Below are 21,460 nucleotides of genomic sequence, written 5' to 3' on the forward strand. Positions count from 1 at the left end.
CATATGGGCACAGGAGATCGCTTCCTATGTATAACCCCAGCAGCACAGACATTAAGGACAACATTGAATAAATGGGACCTCCTGAAACTGAGAAGCTTCTGTAAAGCAAAGGACACTGTCACTAAGACAAAAAGGCACCCTACTGACTGGGAGAAGATCTTCACCAACCCCGCAACAGACAAAGGTCTGATCTCCAAAATATATAAAGAACTGAAGGAACTAGACGTTAAAATGATAATTAACCCAATTAAAAAATGGGGCACTGAACTGAACAGAGAATTCTCAACAGAAGAAGTTCAAATGGCCAAAAGATACTTAAGGTCATGATCAACCTCCTTAGCGATCAGAGAAATGCAAATCAAAACAACTTTGAGATATCATCTTACACCTGTCAGAATGGCTAAAATCAAAAACACCAAAGATAGCCTTTGCTGGAGAGGTTGTGGAGAAATGGGTACCCTCATCCATTGCTGGTGGGACTGCAAACTTGTGCAACCACTTTGGAAAGCAGTGTGGCGATTTCTCAGGAAATTCGGGATCAACCTACCCCTGGACCCAGCAATACCACTCTTGGGAATATACCCAAGAGATCCCTTATCATATGACAAAAGCATTTGTTCAACTATGTTCATAGCAGCATTATTTGTAATAGCCAGAACCTGGAAGCATCCTAGGTGTCCTTCAATGGAAGAATGGATGAAGAAAGTGTAGAATATAAACACATTAGAGTACTACTCTGTGGTAAAAAACAATGACTTCTCGAATTTTGCATGCAAATGGATGGAAATAGAAAATACTATCCTGAGTGAGGTAACCCAGACCCAAAAAAAAGATCATGGGATGTACTCACTCATAATTGGTTTCTAGCCATGGATAGGGGGCCACTGAGTCTATAATTTGGGGTCCTAAAGAAGCTGAACAAGAGGGCAAACCCAAGGAAAAACATATAGTTATCCTCCTGGCTATGGGAGGTGGACAAGATTGACGGGCAAAAAATTGGAATCTTGGGGGTGGGGTGGGATGGGGGTAAGGGGAGATGGAGAGAGAAAGGTGTGGGGGAGAGGATGAGGGGAACTTGGGGAAACGGGATGACTGGGGATATAGGAAGGTTGGATAGGGGAGCAGGGAAACTCATATCTTAGTTAAGGGAGCCACCTAAGGGTTGGCAAGAGACTTGAACTTGGAGTGGCTACCAGATGCCCAGGGCAATGTCCCCAGTTAGTTCCTTGGGCACCTGACGATAGGGAACCTGAAATGAACCTATCCTATAGCCATACTGATGAATATCTTGCATATCACCATAGAACCTTCAACTAACGATGGATGGAGATAGAGACAGAGACCCACATTGGAGCACCGGACTGAGCTCCCAAGGTCCTAATGAGGAGCAGAAGGAGGGAGAACATGAACAACGAAGTCAGGATCACGAGGGGTGCACCCACCCACTGAGACAGTGGGGCCGATCTATTGGGAGCTCACCAAGGCCAGTTGGACTGTGACTGAAAAAGCATGGGATGGAACCGGACTCTCTGAACATGGCGGACAATGGGAGCTGACGAGAGACCAAGGACAATGGCACGGGGTTTTGATCCTACTTCAGGTTCTGGCTTTGTGGGAGCCTAGACAGTTTGGATGTTCACCTTCCTAGATCTGGATGGAGGGGGGAGGACCTTGGACTTTCCACAGGGCAGAGAACTCTGACTGCTCCTGGGACTGGAGAGGGAGGAGAAGAGGAGTGGGGGGAGGGGGAGAGAGGCGGGAGAATGGGGAGGGAAATGGGAGGCGGGGAGGAGGCGGAAAAAAAATAAAAATAAAAATAAAAAAATAAACACACACAAAAAAAAGAATAAGGGAGGAGGGCTGGGTGATGGTGGTGCATATCTTGAATCCCAGCACTTGGGAGGCAGAGACAGGCAGATCTCAGTGAGTTCAAGGCCAGCCTGGTGTACAAAAGGAGTTCCAGGAGAGCCAGGCCAGGCCAGCTAGGAATTACACAGATAAACTGTCTCAAAAAAAAAAAAAAAAAAGAAAAGAAAAGAAAAGAAAAGAAAATCAATCAAACATAAAGAATAAGGGAGGAGATAACACATCTCCAGCAAGGATAGAATGAGAAGGAAGAAATAAAGGAAATTCAATCACATAAAGCAACTTGAAAGCTGATCACCAGGATTCCTCACCTCCAGTCAACCTGTATCCATTGGGATTGCACACGTAAATGAAGTAAGGGAGGGAGGCACTGAGCTTTAGAAAGCAGTCTATAAACTTACACACACAGATAATAAAGTATCTATATGTAATCGCTAGTATAAGAGCAGATCCACACTTTCTATGTGGACATTTTCCTAAATGACAGGTGCAGACTGTCTCTACATCATCATTTGCATGTGTGAGAGCAGATTATCTCTATGTGGCTGCTCGAGTGTGCACAAACAATAAGTGCATAAGCACAAATTCCATCTGTGTAACCACGTCTGGCATTGGTGCAGTGTTTCTATGCCATCATTTGTCAGTGTCTAGCTGCTCATCCTATCCTTATGCTCTCTTCTCCTTGTCTGACTACTTGGATCTATAACTTTTGATGAGAGTAGAGCTTTTGTGGTATTAAGCTTCCTATGTTTATCTCTGTTGTTTGCCATGCAACCAGAGGGTGTGGCTCATGAGTCAGGTGGTGAATATTGTACTTGCAGGTGTTTTTAAGACTCTAGATCTTGAAAGAGGCTGTTAGAAAGCTTTCCACTATTACCTAGTACCTTTCCACTAATACCTTTTACTCATCACTTCCTGTCCATCAAACATGGAGTTAGTGAATCCCATTTCAGTCTACAGTTCAGACCATATTTCTGCCAAATGAAATACTGCACAGTTCTGTCTCTGGGCTTCTACCCTCTAGAAAGAGGCAGTCTGCATGCCAGGACTCAGACAGACACTTCTCTGAGTTCCTAATGTGAGCTGTGTAAGAAGAGACTTTTGCAACTAGATCACTTGGCTTTTAACTCAGCAGAGGTCTTTTGTTGGTTTTTCAAAATGGTTTTTCACTGCTGCTCTGCTAAAATGCAGAGAAAAAAATCCTGGCATCTATATAGTCTATGAACCCCAAGATTACAGTACAATTGGATAGCAAATACATTCATTGATGCATCTTGTGTTGGTTGTGCTGTTTGAGTCTCTGGTTCAGACTTTGCCCCTTCCTGTGTTCTCATTCATTCTCATTCTCGTTCTCATCCTTTCTCTCTCTCCCACTCTCCCTATGTAAATTATCTGACTATCTGAAATACTGAGAATAGTATATAAATTCCCCCAGGTCTTTCTTTTGACTTAAGTTGAGGTTTCAACAATATGTGATTGCTCTTATTCAGCTTGGAGAAAACAAGACACCCAGACAGAACTGCGTACCCCAAAACAGATTTGTCTGTTTTGCTGACTAAAGTTTCTTCTTTTCTTGTTACTGAAATTAGTTGTCTTAGTTGGGTTTTTATTGCTGTGAAGAGACATCATTATCACGGCAACTCTTACAAAGAAAGCATTCAATTTGGGAGGTTCTCTTACAGTTTCAGAAGTTCAGTCCATTATCTTCATGGTGGGGAACATGGGGGCTTGCAGGTAGATGTGGTGTGTGTTACCTCTTGGCTAACAATCAACAGGAAGTCAACAGAGACACGGAGTGGCGGAGTGGTATCCTGAGCATAGTCAACCTCAAAGCCCATCCCTACAGTGGCATGCTTCCTCCAACAAAGTCATACCCACACCAACAAAGCCACATGTCCTAACAGTCCCTCTCCCTATGAGATGATGGGGCCAATTCCATTGAAACTAGCACACTACTGTTTTTTTTCCCTTATCACTCACCTCATAGTCTAGCTGTCCCCAAAAATTACCAATCTGCTCAGAAATACTAGCAGCAGATCTATGGGTATTGTTGGCCATCTTCCTTTCATAACAAATAGAATTTCTTTTCAAAATTGTAAATAATCAATGAAAATACCTTCATAAAATGTGGTATCTTGGCATATTGTTAAGAAATTTAACAGAAAAAATTCAGTGCTTAGTTTAAAAGTTTTAAATTTTTGTATAGAGGAAAATACTGACAATGTAACACTGGTTCTAATTCTTCTTAAAGTTTATTCTAAAAGACATGGAAAAAAGAGAGCTCTTGTACACTATTGGCAGGAATGCATTACTTTCAGTTATAGAGAGTAATAAGTAATGCTTTCAAAGCTTGAAGAATTTCCACAAGATCCAGCAGTCACACACCTGAGTATAAGTCCAAGAGAAAAAAAGGTCAGAAAGTCATGATTCTTTACAGTACTACTCATAATAACCAAGAAATGTAACTGCGTAAGTGTCCATCTGATGAACATGTTAAAAAAAGGTTACACACACACAAAGTTTAAGGCATAAAAATAATAAAATTCTACTCTCTAGTACCTACACAGTTGGACAAAACCCCAGGCTTTTCTAGCTAGCCAGCAGCAGACCTTCCTGGAGGTGGGCTCCCCCAAAACCCAGTCACATCCTGCAGACCCTCCAGACCCCAAACTCGCCTATCCACCTGCAACCTTGGTGGAACTCTGAAACACAGCTTACTTCAATACTGAAGGGACGTAAGAGCTTGCTACGGTACTAAGGGAACTATGAGTTTGCTACAATACTGAGGAGTTCAACAGCATGCTACAACACTGAGGGGACCAAGAGAGAGGACCAAGGGAGCACACCAGGAGAGAAGACCAAGAGAGCAGGCTTAGAGAGAACTCAGAGGCTTCCTGAGACACAGACATTGACAGTACAGAGCAGACCAAGATAAATTCCCAAACACTCAGACAGAAACTGGAAGGATTAGACAAAGGTACAAAGACACTGCCAGTCTCGTTTGAAAGAAGAGGTAGGTAGGCGCCAATGCAACAATTCATCCAACAACCTAAAAGGCAACATGGAAACACCAGAACCCAGTGGTCATACAGCAGGAAAACTTGATCATCCTAACCCAGAAGAAACAGAAGAAAATGACTTTAAATATAACTTTGTGAAAATGATGGAGAGCTTTAAATAAGGAATGAAAGACTCTCTTAAAGAAATGGAGGAAAAGACAAAAAAAATTGAATAAATTAATAAATCCCTCAAAGAAACCCAAGAAAACAAAGAAAAAACAAACAGGTGAAGCAAATAGTTCAAGACTTGAAGACTGAAATAGAGGTAATAAAGAAAACACAAACTGAGGGAATTCTGGATATGGAAAATCTGGGTAAACAAATAGGAACTACAAAGACAAGTAAAACCAATAGAATACATGAGATAGAAGAATTTCAGGTGTTGAAGATACTATAAAGGAAATAGACTCATTGGTCAAAGAAAACATTAAATTCAACAAATTCTTAACACAAAACATCCAGGAGATTTGGGACACTATGAAAAGACCAAACCTAAGAATAATAGGGGTAGTAGAAGGAAAAGAACTCCAGCTCAAAGGCTCACAAAATATATTCAACAAAATCGTAGAAGAAAACTTTCCCAACCTAATTGGATCAAAAAAAAAAGTCTCCTAGTCATATAATAATCAAAATGCAAAACATACAGGTAAAGAAAGAATATTAAGAGCTGCAAAGAAAAAAGGTTGAAAAGGTCAAGTAACATATAAAGATAAACCTATCAGAATTGCATCTGACTTCTCAATGAAAACTATGAAAGCAAGAAGGTCCTGAACAGATGTACTGCAGACACTAAGAGACCACAGATGCAAGCTCAGACTACTATGTCCAGAAAAGCTATCAATCACTATCGATGGAGAAAACAGGATATTCCATGACAAAAACAGATTTAAACAATAGTGTCCACAAACCCAGCCCTACAGAAAGTACTAGAAGGAAAACTAATTGCACCCACAAAAACAGAGGCAACAGATAACATCTTACCAGCAAAGCCAAAAGAAGGGAAACACATAAAGACTACTACTGAAAAATAACAGGAATTAACAACCACTGTGTTGGGGGAGGCTGCTTATTCATCCCGGCCTCCCAGAACCAAAATAACCACACAGAAACTATATTATTTAAAACACTGCTTGGCCCATTTGCTCTAACTTCTTATTGGCTAACTTTTACATATCAATTTAACCCATTTCTATTAATCTGTGTATCGCCACATGGCTGTGGCTAGAATTCTGGCGTCTCTCTCTGGGGGGCTACATGGCTTCTCTCTGTCTCCATCCTTTTCTTTCCCAGCATTCAGTTTAGTTTTCCCTGCCCACCTCTATTCCCTGTGCAGGCCCAAGACAGTTTCTTTATTAATTAACTAATCGTATTCACAGCATACAGAGGGAAATCCCACATCACCACTGGTCATTAATATTTCTTAATATCAATGGACTCAATTCACCTATAAAAAGACACAGGCTAAGGGAATGGATATGAAAACAGGATCCAGCCTTCTGCTGCATACAAGAAACACACCTCAATCTCTAAGACAGATAATACCTCAGTGTAAAGAATTGGGAAAAGGTTTTCCAATCAAATGGACCTAAGAAACAAGTGGGTGTTGCTATCCTAATATCTAACAAAATAGATTTCAAACTAAAATCAATCAGTAGAGATGGAGAAGGATACTTTATACTCATAACAGGAACAACCCATCAAGATGTAGTCTCAGTTCTGAACATCTATGCCCCTAATACAAGAGCACCCACATATGTATAAGAAGCATTACTAAAACTTAAATTGCACATCAAACCCCACACACTAATGGTAGGAGACTTCAATACTCCACTCCTCACCAATAGACAGCTCAACCAGACAGAGAAATAAGAGAACTAAGAGATATCATGAATCAAATGGACTTAACAGACATCTATAGAACATTCTACCCAAACACAAAAGAATATGCCTTCTCCTCAGCACCTCATGGGACCTTCTCTAAAATTGACTACATACTTGGTAACAAAGCAAACTTCCACAGACCAAAAAAAAAAAAAAAAACAAAAAAAAAAAAGGAGTAACCTGTCTTATCAAATTACCACAGAGTAAAATTAGAATTTAACAAACACTACTCTCAGAAAGCTTACAAACTCATGGGAATTGAACAGTGAACTACTGAACAATCCCTGAAACAAGGAAGAAATAAAGAAATTAAAGACTTCCTAAAATTGTACGAAAATGAAGGCACAACATACCCAAACCTATGGACACCATGAAAGCAGTGCTAAGAGGAAAGAAAGTTCATAGAATTAAGTGCCCACATTAAAAAAACAAATGGAGAAAGCTCACATTAGTGACTTAGCAGCACACCTGAAAGCTCTAGAACAAAAAGAAGCAGACTCACCCAGGAAAAATAGAAGACGGGAAATAATCAAATTGAGGGCTGTAATCCACAAAATAGAAACAAAGAAAACAATACAATACAAAGAATCAATAAAACAAAGAGCTAGTTCTTTGAGAAAATCAATAAGATAGACAAAACCTTATCAAAATTAATCAAAAGGCAGAGAGAGAACATTCAAATTATCAAAATCAGAAATGAAAATGGGAACATAAGAACAGACACTGAGGAAATTCAGAGAATAGCTGAGCCTGAAAGCTCATGAACTAGGAAGAATGTGAACTGGAGCAGTATGTGTGAGTTGCTCATGTCCTCTTACTTTTACTGGTCTCCTGTCATCACTGAACCAAGCAGAACACTATGGTCTTCATTGCAGTGGATAAGTAGTTTTCTGATCCATTCCAGGAAGTACTCTGGGGGAATTCCCAAATATTTTCAGACAAAAGTCTATTTACCAATTTCTTATCTGGCCAGGAATAAAACTTGTGATTTACCTGTAGATGAATCATAGCTGGTTCTCTAAGTTTCCATTGAGAAGATGAAATCTTTGAAAAGGAATGTATCCCTCTAATGTGTAAGAAAAACACATAGAAGAAACAAGTATCTCACAAAGAAGGGGAGTTCTTGGGAATTAAGTCTTACCCCTATTCTGAAGCTAGAAAGTCATGAGTGAATTCAGGTTATCCCACTTAAATGGTCCTGGGTTGTTTATATAAAACCTTTCTATACCTGAGTTTCCTCCTTTAGAAAGAAGAACTAATATCACCTGGGGGTGAGGAGCAAAACTACAATGTGAGCTCTGTGAATCAGGGAACAAAGTGTTTAGAGTAGCATCATGGCATATAAGAATGCTACAGAAGTAATGCTATAGATAGTAGTGATTAAAAATATGGACGTTTACTGCCTTTCAGGAAGGTAGCCTCTGTCAGGTGACTTTCACTGCCTGGCCCTTATACTCCTCCTATATATGCATTTATGGTGGCAAACTAACTTAGCGTAAGTTACTCTTTGGACACTGACCTAGAGAAAGCACCATAACATGAGTGTTTGCTATTGTTGCTCTGCTTGTTATTATTGTGGATTATGATTTAATAGAACATTTTGAAGTATTATTTTTCTAACTTTATTTGACAACTATTTCTTAAGCCCCTTTTCTCTGTTGTGTCCAAAAGGAATAGTAGATACATAAGTATATCTTCCTTGTTCCCTGATTTCATCTTCTTTTCCTCTTGATGATAATCACTTTGAATTTTGTCTATTATTATATCTTGGAAGATAAATTCTGAAATTAAGCCGATAGCCATGACCTCATGAAGAACTTTGGACTTATCTGAACACTGTTATTCCTTAGGCCACCGCTACAGAAAACCCTACCTGCATCTTCGAAACTTTACTGGTTTTTCTTGTCACATTTAAGTTTTGGGTTCCCTCTCTTCTTTGTCCTCCATATGTAATAAACAAGTCTCTTCATTTTCATGCCATCTCTATTTTGCAACTATAATAACATTTTAAAGAACATGCTTGCTACCCCTCATAAAACTACATAATATTCAGCAAAGCAAAATATGGACTTATAAAATAAGTATTACTATGCTTGATTTCAAAACTTATTTACCCTTGCATTCATGCCTTTGTAGTATAGTATAAGTTTTATAAATTATGTATGGGTGTATATATTATGTATGTATTTATGGAAATTTCTCTACATAATCTAATAATGAAATATAAAGAGCAAAATTACATTGATTAACAGGAAAATGGAGAAACTGGAGATTTTATTAAGAAATTAAGATAGTCTCAGAAAGTTAAACATAGTATGTTTTGCCTTATTTAGAAATTCTTGATTTTATATATCATGAAAGGAGAAACAAAATTGTCTAGCAGAATCAAGAAAGCTATGGAGAGAGAATATGGTTGAAGTACATTATATCCTTATATGAAAATGTGCTGATAAAATGTAGTGCAATGTATAATCACCACACAATGAAAAGCAGAGAAACTGGTATTCAGTTGGTTTTACATTAAAATCTAGCATCGGAGCCCACAAGAGCACACCCATCATATACTCTTCTCTTTACAAAACTCCAGCATCAGACCTTTGTTTTGGTCTAAATATGGCAAATGTTAGAATAAATTATGGTATCTCATAAAAATATTACCTTTTTTTCCAGTGACCTGATCTTGCAGCTTCATCAAACCTCGGTTGGTCACACTGTGCTTTCATGGTGCTACCTCGAGGTTCATGTTTCTATTTCATCAAGCTATACTACAAAGGCACTGACTTAAGAATAAATGCCTTCAGTCCTAAACGGGATGCCTTTATTAAACCTCTCCCTTCAAGGCTCAGGAATTTATGCGGGAGAGGAAGCAGAAAGATTCTAAGAACCAGAGGTGGTAGATAAGTCTAAGGAAGCAATATTTAAAAAAAAAAAATTAAATAAATAAAAATAAAGAACAAATGCCTTGAACTCAAGCAAAGTAATTCACACTTCATTCTTCCTTCTTCAGAATGATCTCACCTGACTTTTCACAAAAATTTTAGAATAAACTGACCTATATTTTCAAAGACTCTTGTTGATAAATTCCAAAGTCTTTAAAACAAGTTGTATAAAGATAATTTCCTAGTATGTATAAGAGAGGCCCATTTGAGCTCCTTGCTTACACATCCAACCACCTATTTACAAGCTTCCCTTGGACATCTGCTTTTTAATTAACTTGTGGATATTCACCACATCCTCACATTTATCCTGCAACTTCCTCCCATCTTAGTAAATGATACCAGGATTTAATTAGTTAACTGCTTAAACAGAAAACCTCTGCCAAAAGGATTAAGCATTTTTAACACACACACACACGTCTTTTAGTACCTCATGAAGTTAAATCCAGTATCATAGCCTACAAAAGCACACCCATCGTTAAAAAACAACAACAAAAAAAACTCCAGGAAACTCCAGCTTCAGGCCCTGGCCTCTGTTTTTTGTTGTTGTTGTTGTTTTGTTTTGTTTTTCGAGACAGGGTCTCTCTGTAGCTTTGGTGCCTGTCCTGGAACTAGCTCTTGTAGACCAGGCTGGCCTCGAACTCACAGAGATCCGCCTGCCCCTGCCTCCCGAGAGCTGGGATTAAAGGCATGTGACACCATTGCCCGGCAGGGCCTCTGTTTTTGTACAACTAATATATGATACAATCTAGGGGTCCTGATCAGGTTTGTCTTTTCTGCTAGGTAAAGAATTAAAAAGCAGGAAAAACCTGAAACCTGAAGTATGATCGATAGCTGCAGAGAAATCTCAAGCACCTGAGACAGAACCAGCAGTTAAAGAAAGGCATTTAGTGGAGGTGAGAAAACATACAAAGGCAGCAGACACAGAACAAAGACCCTCTGCCAAGTGGAAGTGGGGTGAAAACCCTGTCTACCCTGGGGGGGGGGGCGCGCTGGTGGCTTTAAATCCTTTGAAAACTTTTCCTCCCCTAATTTAGGGTTGGTCAGTTTGTAGAAAGCTGGGGTAGTTGATTAGCCCAGAACTGTGGTGGGACATGTCTTCATCCAGTCTTGAACTCCTTCTTGACCATGCAAATGCAGAAGATCTGCTGATAGAAAACAAAAGCTTTTGTGTCAAGTCAGAAGGGTGAGGAAGAAGCTGGATATCATAGAACTTTGCCACTTGTATTACCTAGCCTTGGCCCCTCTCCCTATGTTTGCCTCCTAGGGAGTTCAGCTAACACCTAGTCTCTCACCTATGTTTTATGTGTAGCATATTTTTGCCCTTGTGTACATGTTGAACCACTATCCCCGAAAAGATACTTACAGGTAAATTTTACTTTCCTCTTCCATTGACAAAGGCTCTATGTTGAGACCATAAGTTCATTTTACCCTCATACCAACTCTTTTGGGGATACTAAGGCATATCAAATTTTTGGGAAAGGTAAGTGGAGCAATGGGCGAAAGGGTGCACAACTATGGCTAATGATTCTACCAGTCAGGAATCCAATAGATTTGGTTCCAGAAATCAAGCACACTTACTCATTTACTTTGAGGAAATGTTCAACAGTCTTACTTTGTTAAACCTCCTCTTTTCTCTCTCTCTCTCCCTCCCTCCCTCATTCCCTCCCTCTCCTTTTCCTCTCCCTCTCCCCCTCCCTCTCTCCTAATCTCCTAACTAAAATATTGCCCCCATCAGGTACCATGGTTTGTCTTTAATGCTGTCTCCTCTAAAGCCTAGTTTGGGACTATAGCTGACCATGATAGCATGTGACATAGAGTGAGTATTCTAAAGACCAAGGTAGGGGAATCCAGAATTTACAGCAAGCCTAGGCTACATGGTGAGACAATCTTCTGACACACACACACACACAGACACACGCCAATTGTATCTGGCTATACTCAATGATCCATGATATTTACCGAATTAATACATTGAGCTAGACTAGTGTTCCCTCCAATCCAAACTAGCCTACTGAAAAATACCTCTGAAATGATTTCTTACATTAAAAAACCTTCAAGGAAAAAAAATACTGAGAAAGAATAGAGCACGGCTACTTTGCTTTTAAGTCATTCAGATGAATACTTTTTAACCATTTTTCCCCCTGTGGTGGCAAAGATAATAGATGTGTCACCAACATTTATTCAATGTGAAGTAGAAAAGTGGGTCTAACCTTCGGCTGTTTTCCCTTGAAGTCGTTGCTCTCTGGCATCTGAACCACTGTGTTCTTCCAAGGTTTTGGATCTACTAATTCCCCCACATTCTCCTCTCACGATTGACGGAAGCATTTTTCTGCTGAAGCATCTATGAGTCACTAGGGGAATTTTTTTTTTTTTTTTTTTTTTTTTTTTTTTTTTTTTTTTTTTTTTTTTTTTTTTTTTTTTTTTTTTTCCGAGACAGGGTTTCTCTGTGGTTTTGGAGCCTGTCCTGGAACTAGCTCTTGTAGACCAGGCTGGTCTCGAACTCACAGAGATTCACCTGCCTCTGCCTCCCAAGTGCTGGGATTAAAGGCGTGCGCCACCACCGCCCGGCTTAGGGGAATGTTTTGAGGGTTTTTTTTTTTTTTTTTTTCTAGCTCTAAGCAGAGACCTTTAATCGCAAGAAAGACAAAGAATGGAAGTAGGGGTGATTTCTCACTCTTCTGACGGCTTCGGAGAAGTCTGCGGTACTGGCTCACGGCATACTCCAGCAAACAGGGGTCCATCTTACACGGTACTCATGTCTTCCAGGAGTCCGTCTCATCCCGCAAACTGCTCTGAGGCGGTTTGGCAGGAGTCCGCCAACAGTACAGGGAGAGAAGCTCAGTCGCGCATGGCTCCCGCCACAAGCGCAAGCATTCTTTGATGCCATAATCACGCATCTTTTTTTTTTTTTCTAACAAAACGAAGTACCACGCAGTGGTGGAGCGAGGTTGCGGATCTTCGTGAGGTATGAGGCCACCAGCTTCAGGTGTGAAAGGCCAGTTCCCCCCCAGCACGTTTCCGGTGGGCAGAGGAAGCGGCCTGTGCGCAGCTTCGCGCCTGCGTCAGAGGTCCCGCGCTTGCGCAAGGCCGCCTTCCTGCTCTGGTAGCACGCAGGCGCAGAGGAGCAGCTTGGGGCCATGGCGGCGGCGGGCACGCTGAGGGGCTTGGCAGTGGCTGGCGGAGGCGAGAGCAGCGATAGTGAGGATGACGGCTGGGATATTGGGTATCTGGACCGGTCGTCTCAGGTAGTAGAAGAGGCGCCGACTCGACGGCCCCTCATTTGAGCCTCCCCTGGCTTTTGAAAGAGAGGCCCAGACCCACGACCCCCTTGTTTCCTCATGCCCACCCAGTACCCTAACTTTCTCCCAGAGTTTTGAATTGCGCATGTTTCGGGTTACTAAGCAAACTGGCAAAGTGTTCCCTGTTCGCCAACTGCTGCTTTCTTCAGTGGCATCCTTTAGGCCTCAGACATAGCGCTTCGCTTGGATTTGGCTCGTCGTTGCCGATTCCTTTAAATCCATTTTAGACATGGATTCTTCACGCATTTTATTTTCCCGCCAAAGCGAAACAACCCTATCTACTTCGTTCTTTCCTGATGCAATGGGAATGAAAATGCTCATAACGAGAATTTTAACTTCCTGCTCTTTTAGAAATTGAAGAGGTTGTTACCAGTTGAAGAGAAGAACGAAACTTTTAAGAAAGCGCTGACCACTGGCGACATTTCCTTAGTGAAGGAACTCCTAGACTCTGGTGAGAGCCAAGAAATACTGTCAAGCAAACAGAGTTGTCTAAGTTCACTAGACTTCCTTATTTTTAAAGTTTGTGCTGTTTTCCTAATGAGTGTTAGTGTAGCCATTGTATTATTCGTGCCTTAGTTGGCTTTTTCTCTACCTGACCCATTTTCTTCAACTCCCCTCTTATTTGGAACGTGCTGCCAATTACTTTCCATTGGTTCTTGCACCTTCTTTAAGAGACATGTTCTGACTAATCCAACCCTACCTTGATCGTCCTTTTTAACTATTTACTTGGCTTTCATATGCTTCTTAAGATCTCTTTCAAGTTCTGTTTTCATCTGTGTTTTGTTACATTTTGGTGGATATTGCCTTAGTTCAATATCAGAATGAATATCTGCATCCGTATTTCTTCTAGTTTCATGGCCTATTCAGTCTGATCCCTTGGGGACGTCACTTAAGCGTTCAGGGCATCAGTTTCTTTATGTAAAGTGTAATTTTATCCTGGGTCCCATAATGCTTTCTGATAGCGTAAGTAAAACTTATTTTAAAATTACTTCCACATGAAAATTAAGTTGTTGACTCTAATGGTTGAAATTATGCAAGGATTAACAACTGTTAAACAGCTATAAGATACAAAACACACACACAGCATGAGAAGTCATGAACAGCAAGTGTTTTTCTTCTTTGCTAGAGACAATATATCATTTACTGAAAGTACATTATTGGGAAACAAGATCATGTGTTGATTACTGTCCATGACGCTTGATGGCTCTGTAATATTAAATCAGCTGTCAGAGTTTTGTAAGCTCCAGTTTCCCCATTTTTAAAAGGATCGCAACATTCTACCTAAGGCTATTGGAAATAAAATAAGACTATGTAAATAACAGATTAGAATACATAGCTTTCATGTTACTGTTAGCTTAAGAGTTATAAACAATATGTAAATCTGTTTTTGTAACAGATGAGGAAGTTCTGTCTTACTTGTGAACAAACACTGGACCTTGTTACTCACTTGAAGTTCAATACGACTTCAATAAGGAAATAAGAGGACTGAATATATAATATGAATTATGGATAGTGAACATAGTAATAATGGGGTAGAATAGGCAGAAGTTTTAGAGAAGAGAATTTGTCCTCAGAATAGCAGGACGGGTATTGTTGAAGTTGATGGAACATGATGTATTAGGATTTAATATGATTGGTGGCAAGTTGGGGCTTTTCAGCCTCTTGAAAAGAGCCTACGGCTATGTAAGTATTTGGTTAGCCATTTGAAATTTTTCTTTAATTACAAAACCATTTAAAACTCATTTTAAAAAGCCAATAATAAATGTATAAGGAGAAATGTATTTTTCTATGGCTTCTACAAAATAAGTACTAGAGTTGATAATCAGTAAGAATTTTTATTCTAAAAGTCAACATTTACTTCTCTTTTGTTATACTTTGTCTTTCTATCTTTGATGCCACGGTTTTGGTAACAACTGTCAAAGAAAAGAATAATAACTGAAAGAAAATAATGATTGTAAGTCAACTCATTTTCTGATTATTGGAGTGGTTTAGAGGGAAAAAAATGTTAGCAAGAACAAATTCAAGCCCCCCCCCCCCACATAAAGTTTGGCATTTCCCCAGTAATTACCATATACATTATGACAATTTATCTAAGACAGTTGGAGATTTTACTTCTATAGTCTTCAGTGACTTATTGCTTCAACATGAGAAAAAAAATGAGCCTCTCAGAGCATTTCCTCAGTGATGACTTTTATCTTTCTAAGTAGAAGAATGCTGTAACTAAGGACCATAAAAATATGTGAATTATAAAATACTAAAGCCAATACTGTTGGCCATACAATTTTCTTTGAAATAGAAAAACATTCTCTTTTCTGAAATTGACAGGTATTAATTGTTAATTATTATTACTAATTTTAATTTTATATGTATGAATGTTTTTCCTGAATATATGTCTGTAAACCATGTGTGTGCCTGGTGCTATGAAAGGGTATTGGATCCATTGGAACTGGAGCTATAGACGGTTATGAGTCACCACATGGGTGATGAGATGAGATTCCAAGTTCTCTGGAAAAACACTCTTAACACTGAGCCATTCCTCCAGTCTTTCCACCATGCAAGTGTCAATAAAAAATTACCCTTTACTCTTAATCTCTTTAAAGGAAGAGGTTTATATTAATTTAATGGGTTGGGTTCATTGCCTTACTGTATCTTTATCCTTGTTACACACACAGCTTCTATACTCCTTAATCCTAGGTTAGTTCAACCTTTTTTGTTTGCTTGCTTCATATTGCTAAGCCAGTATTATTGAGGAAATTCTTATTATTAATTCAAGGGATTTGCAGCATTAATGATTTGAAGCATTGTCCTTTCTTGGCAGTTATTACCTGTCTCTGTCACATTCTAAATATGATTTACCAAATAATGTGTGTGGATGTTTTATCTGCATGTTTGTATGGCACATTCAAGCAGTGCCATAGAGGACAGAAAAGGGCATAGATACCATGGAACTTGAGTTAAATATGATTATGAGCTGCCTTGTAGGTGGTGGGAATTGAACCTCCTTATCACTCTCTCCAGCCCTGTCTCTACTAAATAGTGACGAATTTAGACTTTATTTTATATCCAAGGCCTGACGTTTTCATACCTCTCATTATTCTGGTTCTCTCCTTGTTATTCATTTTTCTAAAGTAAAACTTGATATTAATATTTTGCTTGTTCTTTTAATCAAACCTCCTCAAAGTAACTTTAATTTGTATGATGCTATCTTTGAATTTCCTTTTGTTTTCTATCCTATTCCTTTCTCTTGCCTGTTCTTGGTTTTGTTGTTGTCCTATATACTACTAGCTTCCTATTGGTCTCATTGCCTCCTGTCCCATTCTCAACACTAGTATGTTGTATTTATAAGATAGATATAATATAGCATAATATAATATAATATAGTATTGATCCTTAGATTACACATTGAAGTCTGCATTTCTCAACAGAACTTTAGTGATCCAACCCTAATTTTAAGTCTTGCTTTATCAATTTACCCATGGGTTTTGTGTTGGTAAGAAGTTAAAGATGTCTTGAGGGTGCACATGGTATTTGCAGCCATAGAGATGTATGATACTGCTCAAATCTTCCTCAATACCACAACGAAAAAGATAGCATGGAAATCCCCATCATATTATAGATACTGTATTTATAATGTAGTAAACATTGTTCGTATCGGGTCTCATGAAGCATGGTGCCACTGTAAAACCGAAGGTAGGAAATTTTAGTAATACCAATACAAGAATTTTTTGAAGCCTTTCTTACGAAGAAATGTTCTTCCATATAAATTACATACGTCCATATAAGTTTACATCTACTAAAGTAATAGTGAGGAGTTTTATTTGTCTTTCTTTAGATTGTGGGCCTTTTAAAATTTTATTTTTATGGGGCTAGATGAAAGATGACTCATGTTAAGAGCATTTGCTGCTCTTGCAGAAGACTGAGATTTGGTTCTGTACATCACTAAGGTGGCTGACAACAGTGTGTAACCCCATCCCAGATTTTGGAGTTCTGATGCCCTCTTCTGGCCTCTGTGGAAACTACACACCAGTGGTGCATATATATTCATTCAGGCCAAGGTTCATATGTATACAATTTAAAAATAAGTCTTGTCGGACTGGAGAGATGACTCAGCAATTAAGACCACTGGCTGTTCTCCCAGAGGACCTGGGTTCAATTCCTAACGTCCACGTGGCAGCTAACAGCTGCCTATACTCCAGCTCAAAGTAATCTGACATCCTCATACAGATATGAATGCAGACAAAACACAAATTCATATATAGATGGGGAGGTAGGTAGGTGATAAACAGACAGACAGACAGATCATTAAAACAAATTTGTACATCGACAGGCATTAATGTGGATTCCAGCTTCCGGTATGGATGGACCCCTCTTATGTATGCATCTAGTGTAGCCAACGTAGAGATGGTTCGCTTTCTTTTGGACAGAGGTGCTAATGCAAGCTTTGATAAGGGTAAGATGCTTGAGAAAATTTGACTTTGCTTTGTATTGTGACTCTTTGATTTCCATGCAAGAGTTAGACTAAATGAGAAATTAAAGTACTTTAAGCAAAAATCTACTAGTTATATTTTATAAAAAATAGGAAAATTCAAATGTAAAGCATACATTTTTAAAACTATCTCAAAGAAGATAGGTTAACAACCTATTTTTGTTATCCTAATAACAGTTATATTTTTATGTACTTTTAAACAATATGCTAGATGATTTCGGTTGTTTTTACATAGAAGCACACTGAAAGGGATATCAAAAGGCCAGTATTTTTTTTGAAAAATTACTTAAATTTTTTATATGCTTGAAAATTGAATTATATTAAAGCTGTTTCATAGTTTATTAAAGCTATGTTATCTTGTTATTCAACAACTTCCTTTTAGTGCTGGGAGTCCATTCTAAAGAGCAAGAGTGTATATGTAAATCCAGTTTGCTGCAATAAAGCAGTAATTACATTGTATTAAGATGTTTCTAATAGACATTTGAATTCATTTCATATTTTAGGTATAAGTTATGTTTCAGGATTAATTTTCACATTTTTGATCTACATGAGCTGCTTATAAAACTATTTCTGCAGTCTATATATTTTAAGGAAATTTCTCTCTTGGTTGCATTCTTGCTGAGGTTTTGCTTTTCATTATGTCATTTGAAAACATCATTCAATGAAAGCCATATTTAAGAAGGAGAGTTTCAAAAATATATAGAATACTCTGTTCAAAAAACATGGTTTTCCTTTTTAACAGAGAAGTACTTTTGTTTGTAATGCATTTTATATTTTTACAATATGTACACATAAATTTCTCTGTATCTACAAAAACCCCATTCAGTAGGGAGTCGTTATTAATTTCTTCACTATTAATTGGTTCTAGCAAAATATTAAGGCTTCCTCATAATAACACTATAAATGATAATACTGGATCAGGTATAATTATGACTTGTCTGTATTGAGTCATTAATGTAAAGAATGGCTGTAATGTTCTATTTCATTTCTAGTGTTTGAAAAGGGTTTTTGTTGTGGTGTTGTTATTTGTCTTTAATCATCCTTGATTTCCACCACTTTTTGAAAACAAGATGAATTCATAGAGTAGAGATGACTATTTAAAAAAAAAAAAAACACTGATGGATGCGGGACCAGCAAGATGGCATAGCAGACAAAGGCACTTGCTGCCAAGCCATGCTTGATTATGTAAATTTAATCTCAGAAACCATGATGGAAGGAGAGAACCAGCTTCCAGAAATTGTCTTCTGACCTCTTCAGCGGTGCAGTTTACAAACAAATCAAGGATTGTCAAAAGTGAAGTAAAACCAGAGACTATTATTATTTTCTAATCACAAATTCAGCAAAGTAGTTTTTTTAATTTTTAAATTAAAACTTCACATGCAGGCTATGTGGATATACAAATGCATTGTGCCTAACCACTTTCTACTCTCTTAAAGAGATGGTAATAAGGGAAGAAAGTTAAGATATGAATTGACATACACTTTAGAGATACAAAAGGCCCATTGCTGAGATGGTGAAGTCTGACTGGAGTGCTAGTGATGAGAAGAGGTTGGGAATTTTAAAGTACAGTAAATACTTAGCATGGTAAAGAAGGCATTTAGAGACACTTCCTAATGTGTGAGGATTTCTTTGCTTTTCTTCTCATGTAGACAAGTTGACCATCTTGATAACGGCATGTTCTGCTCGTGGCTCAGAGGAGCATGTCTTGAAGTGTGTAGAGTTGCTACTTTCACGAAATGCAGATCCAAATGTTGCTTGTAGGTAAGAATCTAATTCTCTGATGAAAACATACTTTATCAGCTGTTATATTTGATAAAGTGAGTTCTTAAAAATCAATAGCATTGTTTACTTGGCCCAATAGTGAATAAAAATGCATCATAAAGTCATAATTTCTTTATTAAAATTATTAAAATGAGATAACATGAAGGTAAACCTCTGGCTTTTAAATTTTAAAGGACTAAGCATTTGTAACTACATGGAAAGAGCACTGTAAACCTATTTCCTGTGAATCATGGCCTTAGAAGAGCATGGTGGTTGAACAATAGTATAGTAATAAAATTTCTCAAGTATTTTCTGCATGTAAAAATTAAGAATTTGGGTCTGGCAAGACGACTCAGTATTTAGGAGACGCATATACTGCTGTTGTAGAGGATTTATGGTCAGTTCCCAGAAACCACATTGGCTGGATCACAACCTGAATCTGTAACTACAGGGAATCCAACATCATCTTCTGAACTTTTTTTTAAATTTAATTTTATTTTTGTTTGTTTTGTTTTTGAGACAGGGTTTCTCTGTGTAGCTTTGGTGCCTGCTCTGGAACTAGCTCTTGTAGACCAGGCTCTCCTCAAACTCAAAGAGATCCATCCTCCTGCCTCAGCCTCCCAAGTGCTGGGATTAAAGGCATGCACCACACCACCAAGCTGTCTTCTGGATTCTTTAGACACTTACACTGACATGCACATAACTAAAAATAATAATAGCACTCGAGAGGCAGAGGCAGGCGAATCTCTGGGAGTTCGAGGCCAGCCTGGTCTACAAGAGCTAGTTCCGGGACAGGCACCAAAGCTACAGAGAAACCCTGTCTCGAAAAACCAAAAAAAAAAAAGTACTTTTTAAAAGAATTAGCAGTTTTATTTATAGCAATACTGAGAAAATACAGTGTAAGCAATTTTTCTCTATCCCAACTGCCAACTACTAAGTAACCACACCAAGACTTCTTAATTAACCCATTTCTACTACTCTCCCTATTGCCTCGTGGCTCGTGGCTTTATGTGCCCTCCAACATGTCTTGCTCCCTCTGCATCTCCTGGTGACCCTGTGCTTCTCCTTCCCAGTGTCTGTCCTTTGTGCCCCTAAAATCCTGACTAGTTATTAGCCATTCACCTTTTTATTAAACCTATCCATATGACAAATATTCTCAATGTACACAAAGATCATTCCATAACATCCCTTTTTGTTTAAGTAAAAAGGAAAGGTTTTAACTCTCACATAATAAAACTATAAGGAATACAAACAGCTATCAGGTAAAAGCTATATTTACAATGTCCAATCCATTTTTTTGACATATTTGGAGAAAATACTGCATTATTTATTCTATCCTGATGAGTTCAAAGCTCTGTACCTTATTTACCTTTTATTATAACTAAGGAAAATTGTAACTACAACTATCTAGTATTCATCTCTATCAAAGACCCCAGTAGGATATAATATTACCTGAGTAAACAGTAAATGCAATACAAGTCACTTACAAACCTAACAGTAATGACAGAAACAACTAACTGCTTGGGTAATCACCCAAACTTCCTCTGCAACATTGGGGAATCCATCTTTAGCCTGCAGGCCTAGAATATCTGACAGACTTTTCTGTGAAGCACGAATTTTTGAAGGACCTTCCTACCCATTCATGGCAGTTTGGCAGTTTCTTTTCTTTGTGTTCTACTGGTTCAGTTTGAACAGCATATTGTCAGCAGTCAAGGCAAGAGCAGTTTCTTACCCAAATGACTAGCTTTTGCCACAAAGAAGCAAATTCCATGTGGACGTTCTTTGATGCCCATTATCCATTTTGGAAGTAGATTGGTATTGCCAGGAGCAGACATATCTCACCAGGAGCAGACATATCTCAGTCATAAAAAGCCTTATGCCATATTTGCTGCAGGAGCTCCTTCTGCTCCTTCAGCCAATAGCTTTTAAGATACCAGCCTACTTGGGCGTGGTCTCTCTGGCTTGAAAAAGCACTTTCTCTCTTGCTTTGTACTCCGCTTCCGGTTACCAAACTTTTTTCTTGGTCGTGCAGAGGGCTGTTGTCTAGGACAGTGATCTGTAAGTTTTTCCCTTTAAATAAATAACCCTTTTATTAATCATAATTCCAAACTGGTGTGGGATTGTTTTGTGACTTACCCCTTTAATATTCTATAGGTCCTTGAAATGTTT

General features: G+C 38.5%; 1 protein-coding gene across 2 annotated transcripts in view; it reads left to right on the forward strand.

The window, feature by feature from the left end:
* The first annotated feature begins 12,873 nt into the window (after window positions 1–12,873).
* Asz1 (ankyrin repeat, SAM and basic leucine zipper domain containing 1) overlaps window positions 12,874–21,460 on the forward strand; it is a 46,637-nt gene continuing 38,050 nt past the window's right edge. Inside the window, exons 1-4 of one of the 2 annotated variants that reach the window (XM_057779171.1) lie at window positions 12,874–12,990; window positions 13,396–13,495; window positions 17,372–17,494; window positions 19,180–19,291. In XM_057779171.1, coding sequence (XP_057635154.1) covers window positions 12,883–12,990; window positions 13,396–13,495; window positions 17,372–17,494; window positions 19,180–19,291 — 443 coding nt within the window. In that variant the 5' untranslated portion in view covers window positions 12,874–12,882. Of the gene's footprint in view, window positions 12,991–13,395; window positions 13,496–17,371; window positions 17,495–19,179; window positions 19,292–21,460 lie in introns of those variants that run through there. The other variant, XM_057779178.1, reaches the window with a different exon arrangement.

Source organism: Chionomys nivalis, chromosome 1 (genome assembly GCF_950005125.1).
Source record: "Chionomys nivalis chromosome 1, mChiNiv1.1, whole genome shotgun sequence".
Lineage (NCBI taxonomy): Eukaryota > Metazoa > Chordata > Mammalia > Rodentia > Cricetidae > Chionomys > Chionomys nivalis.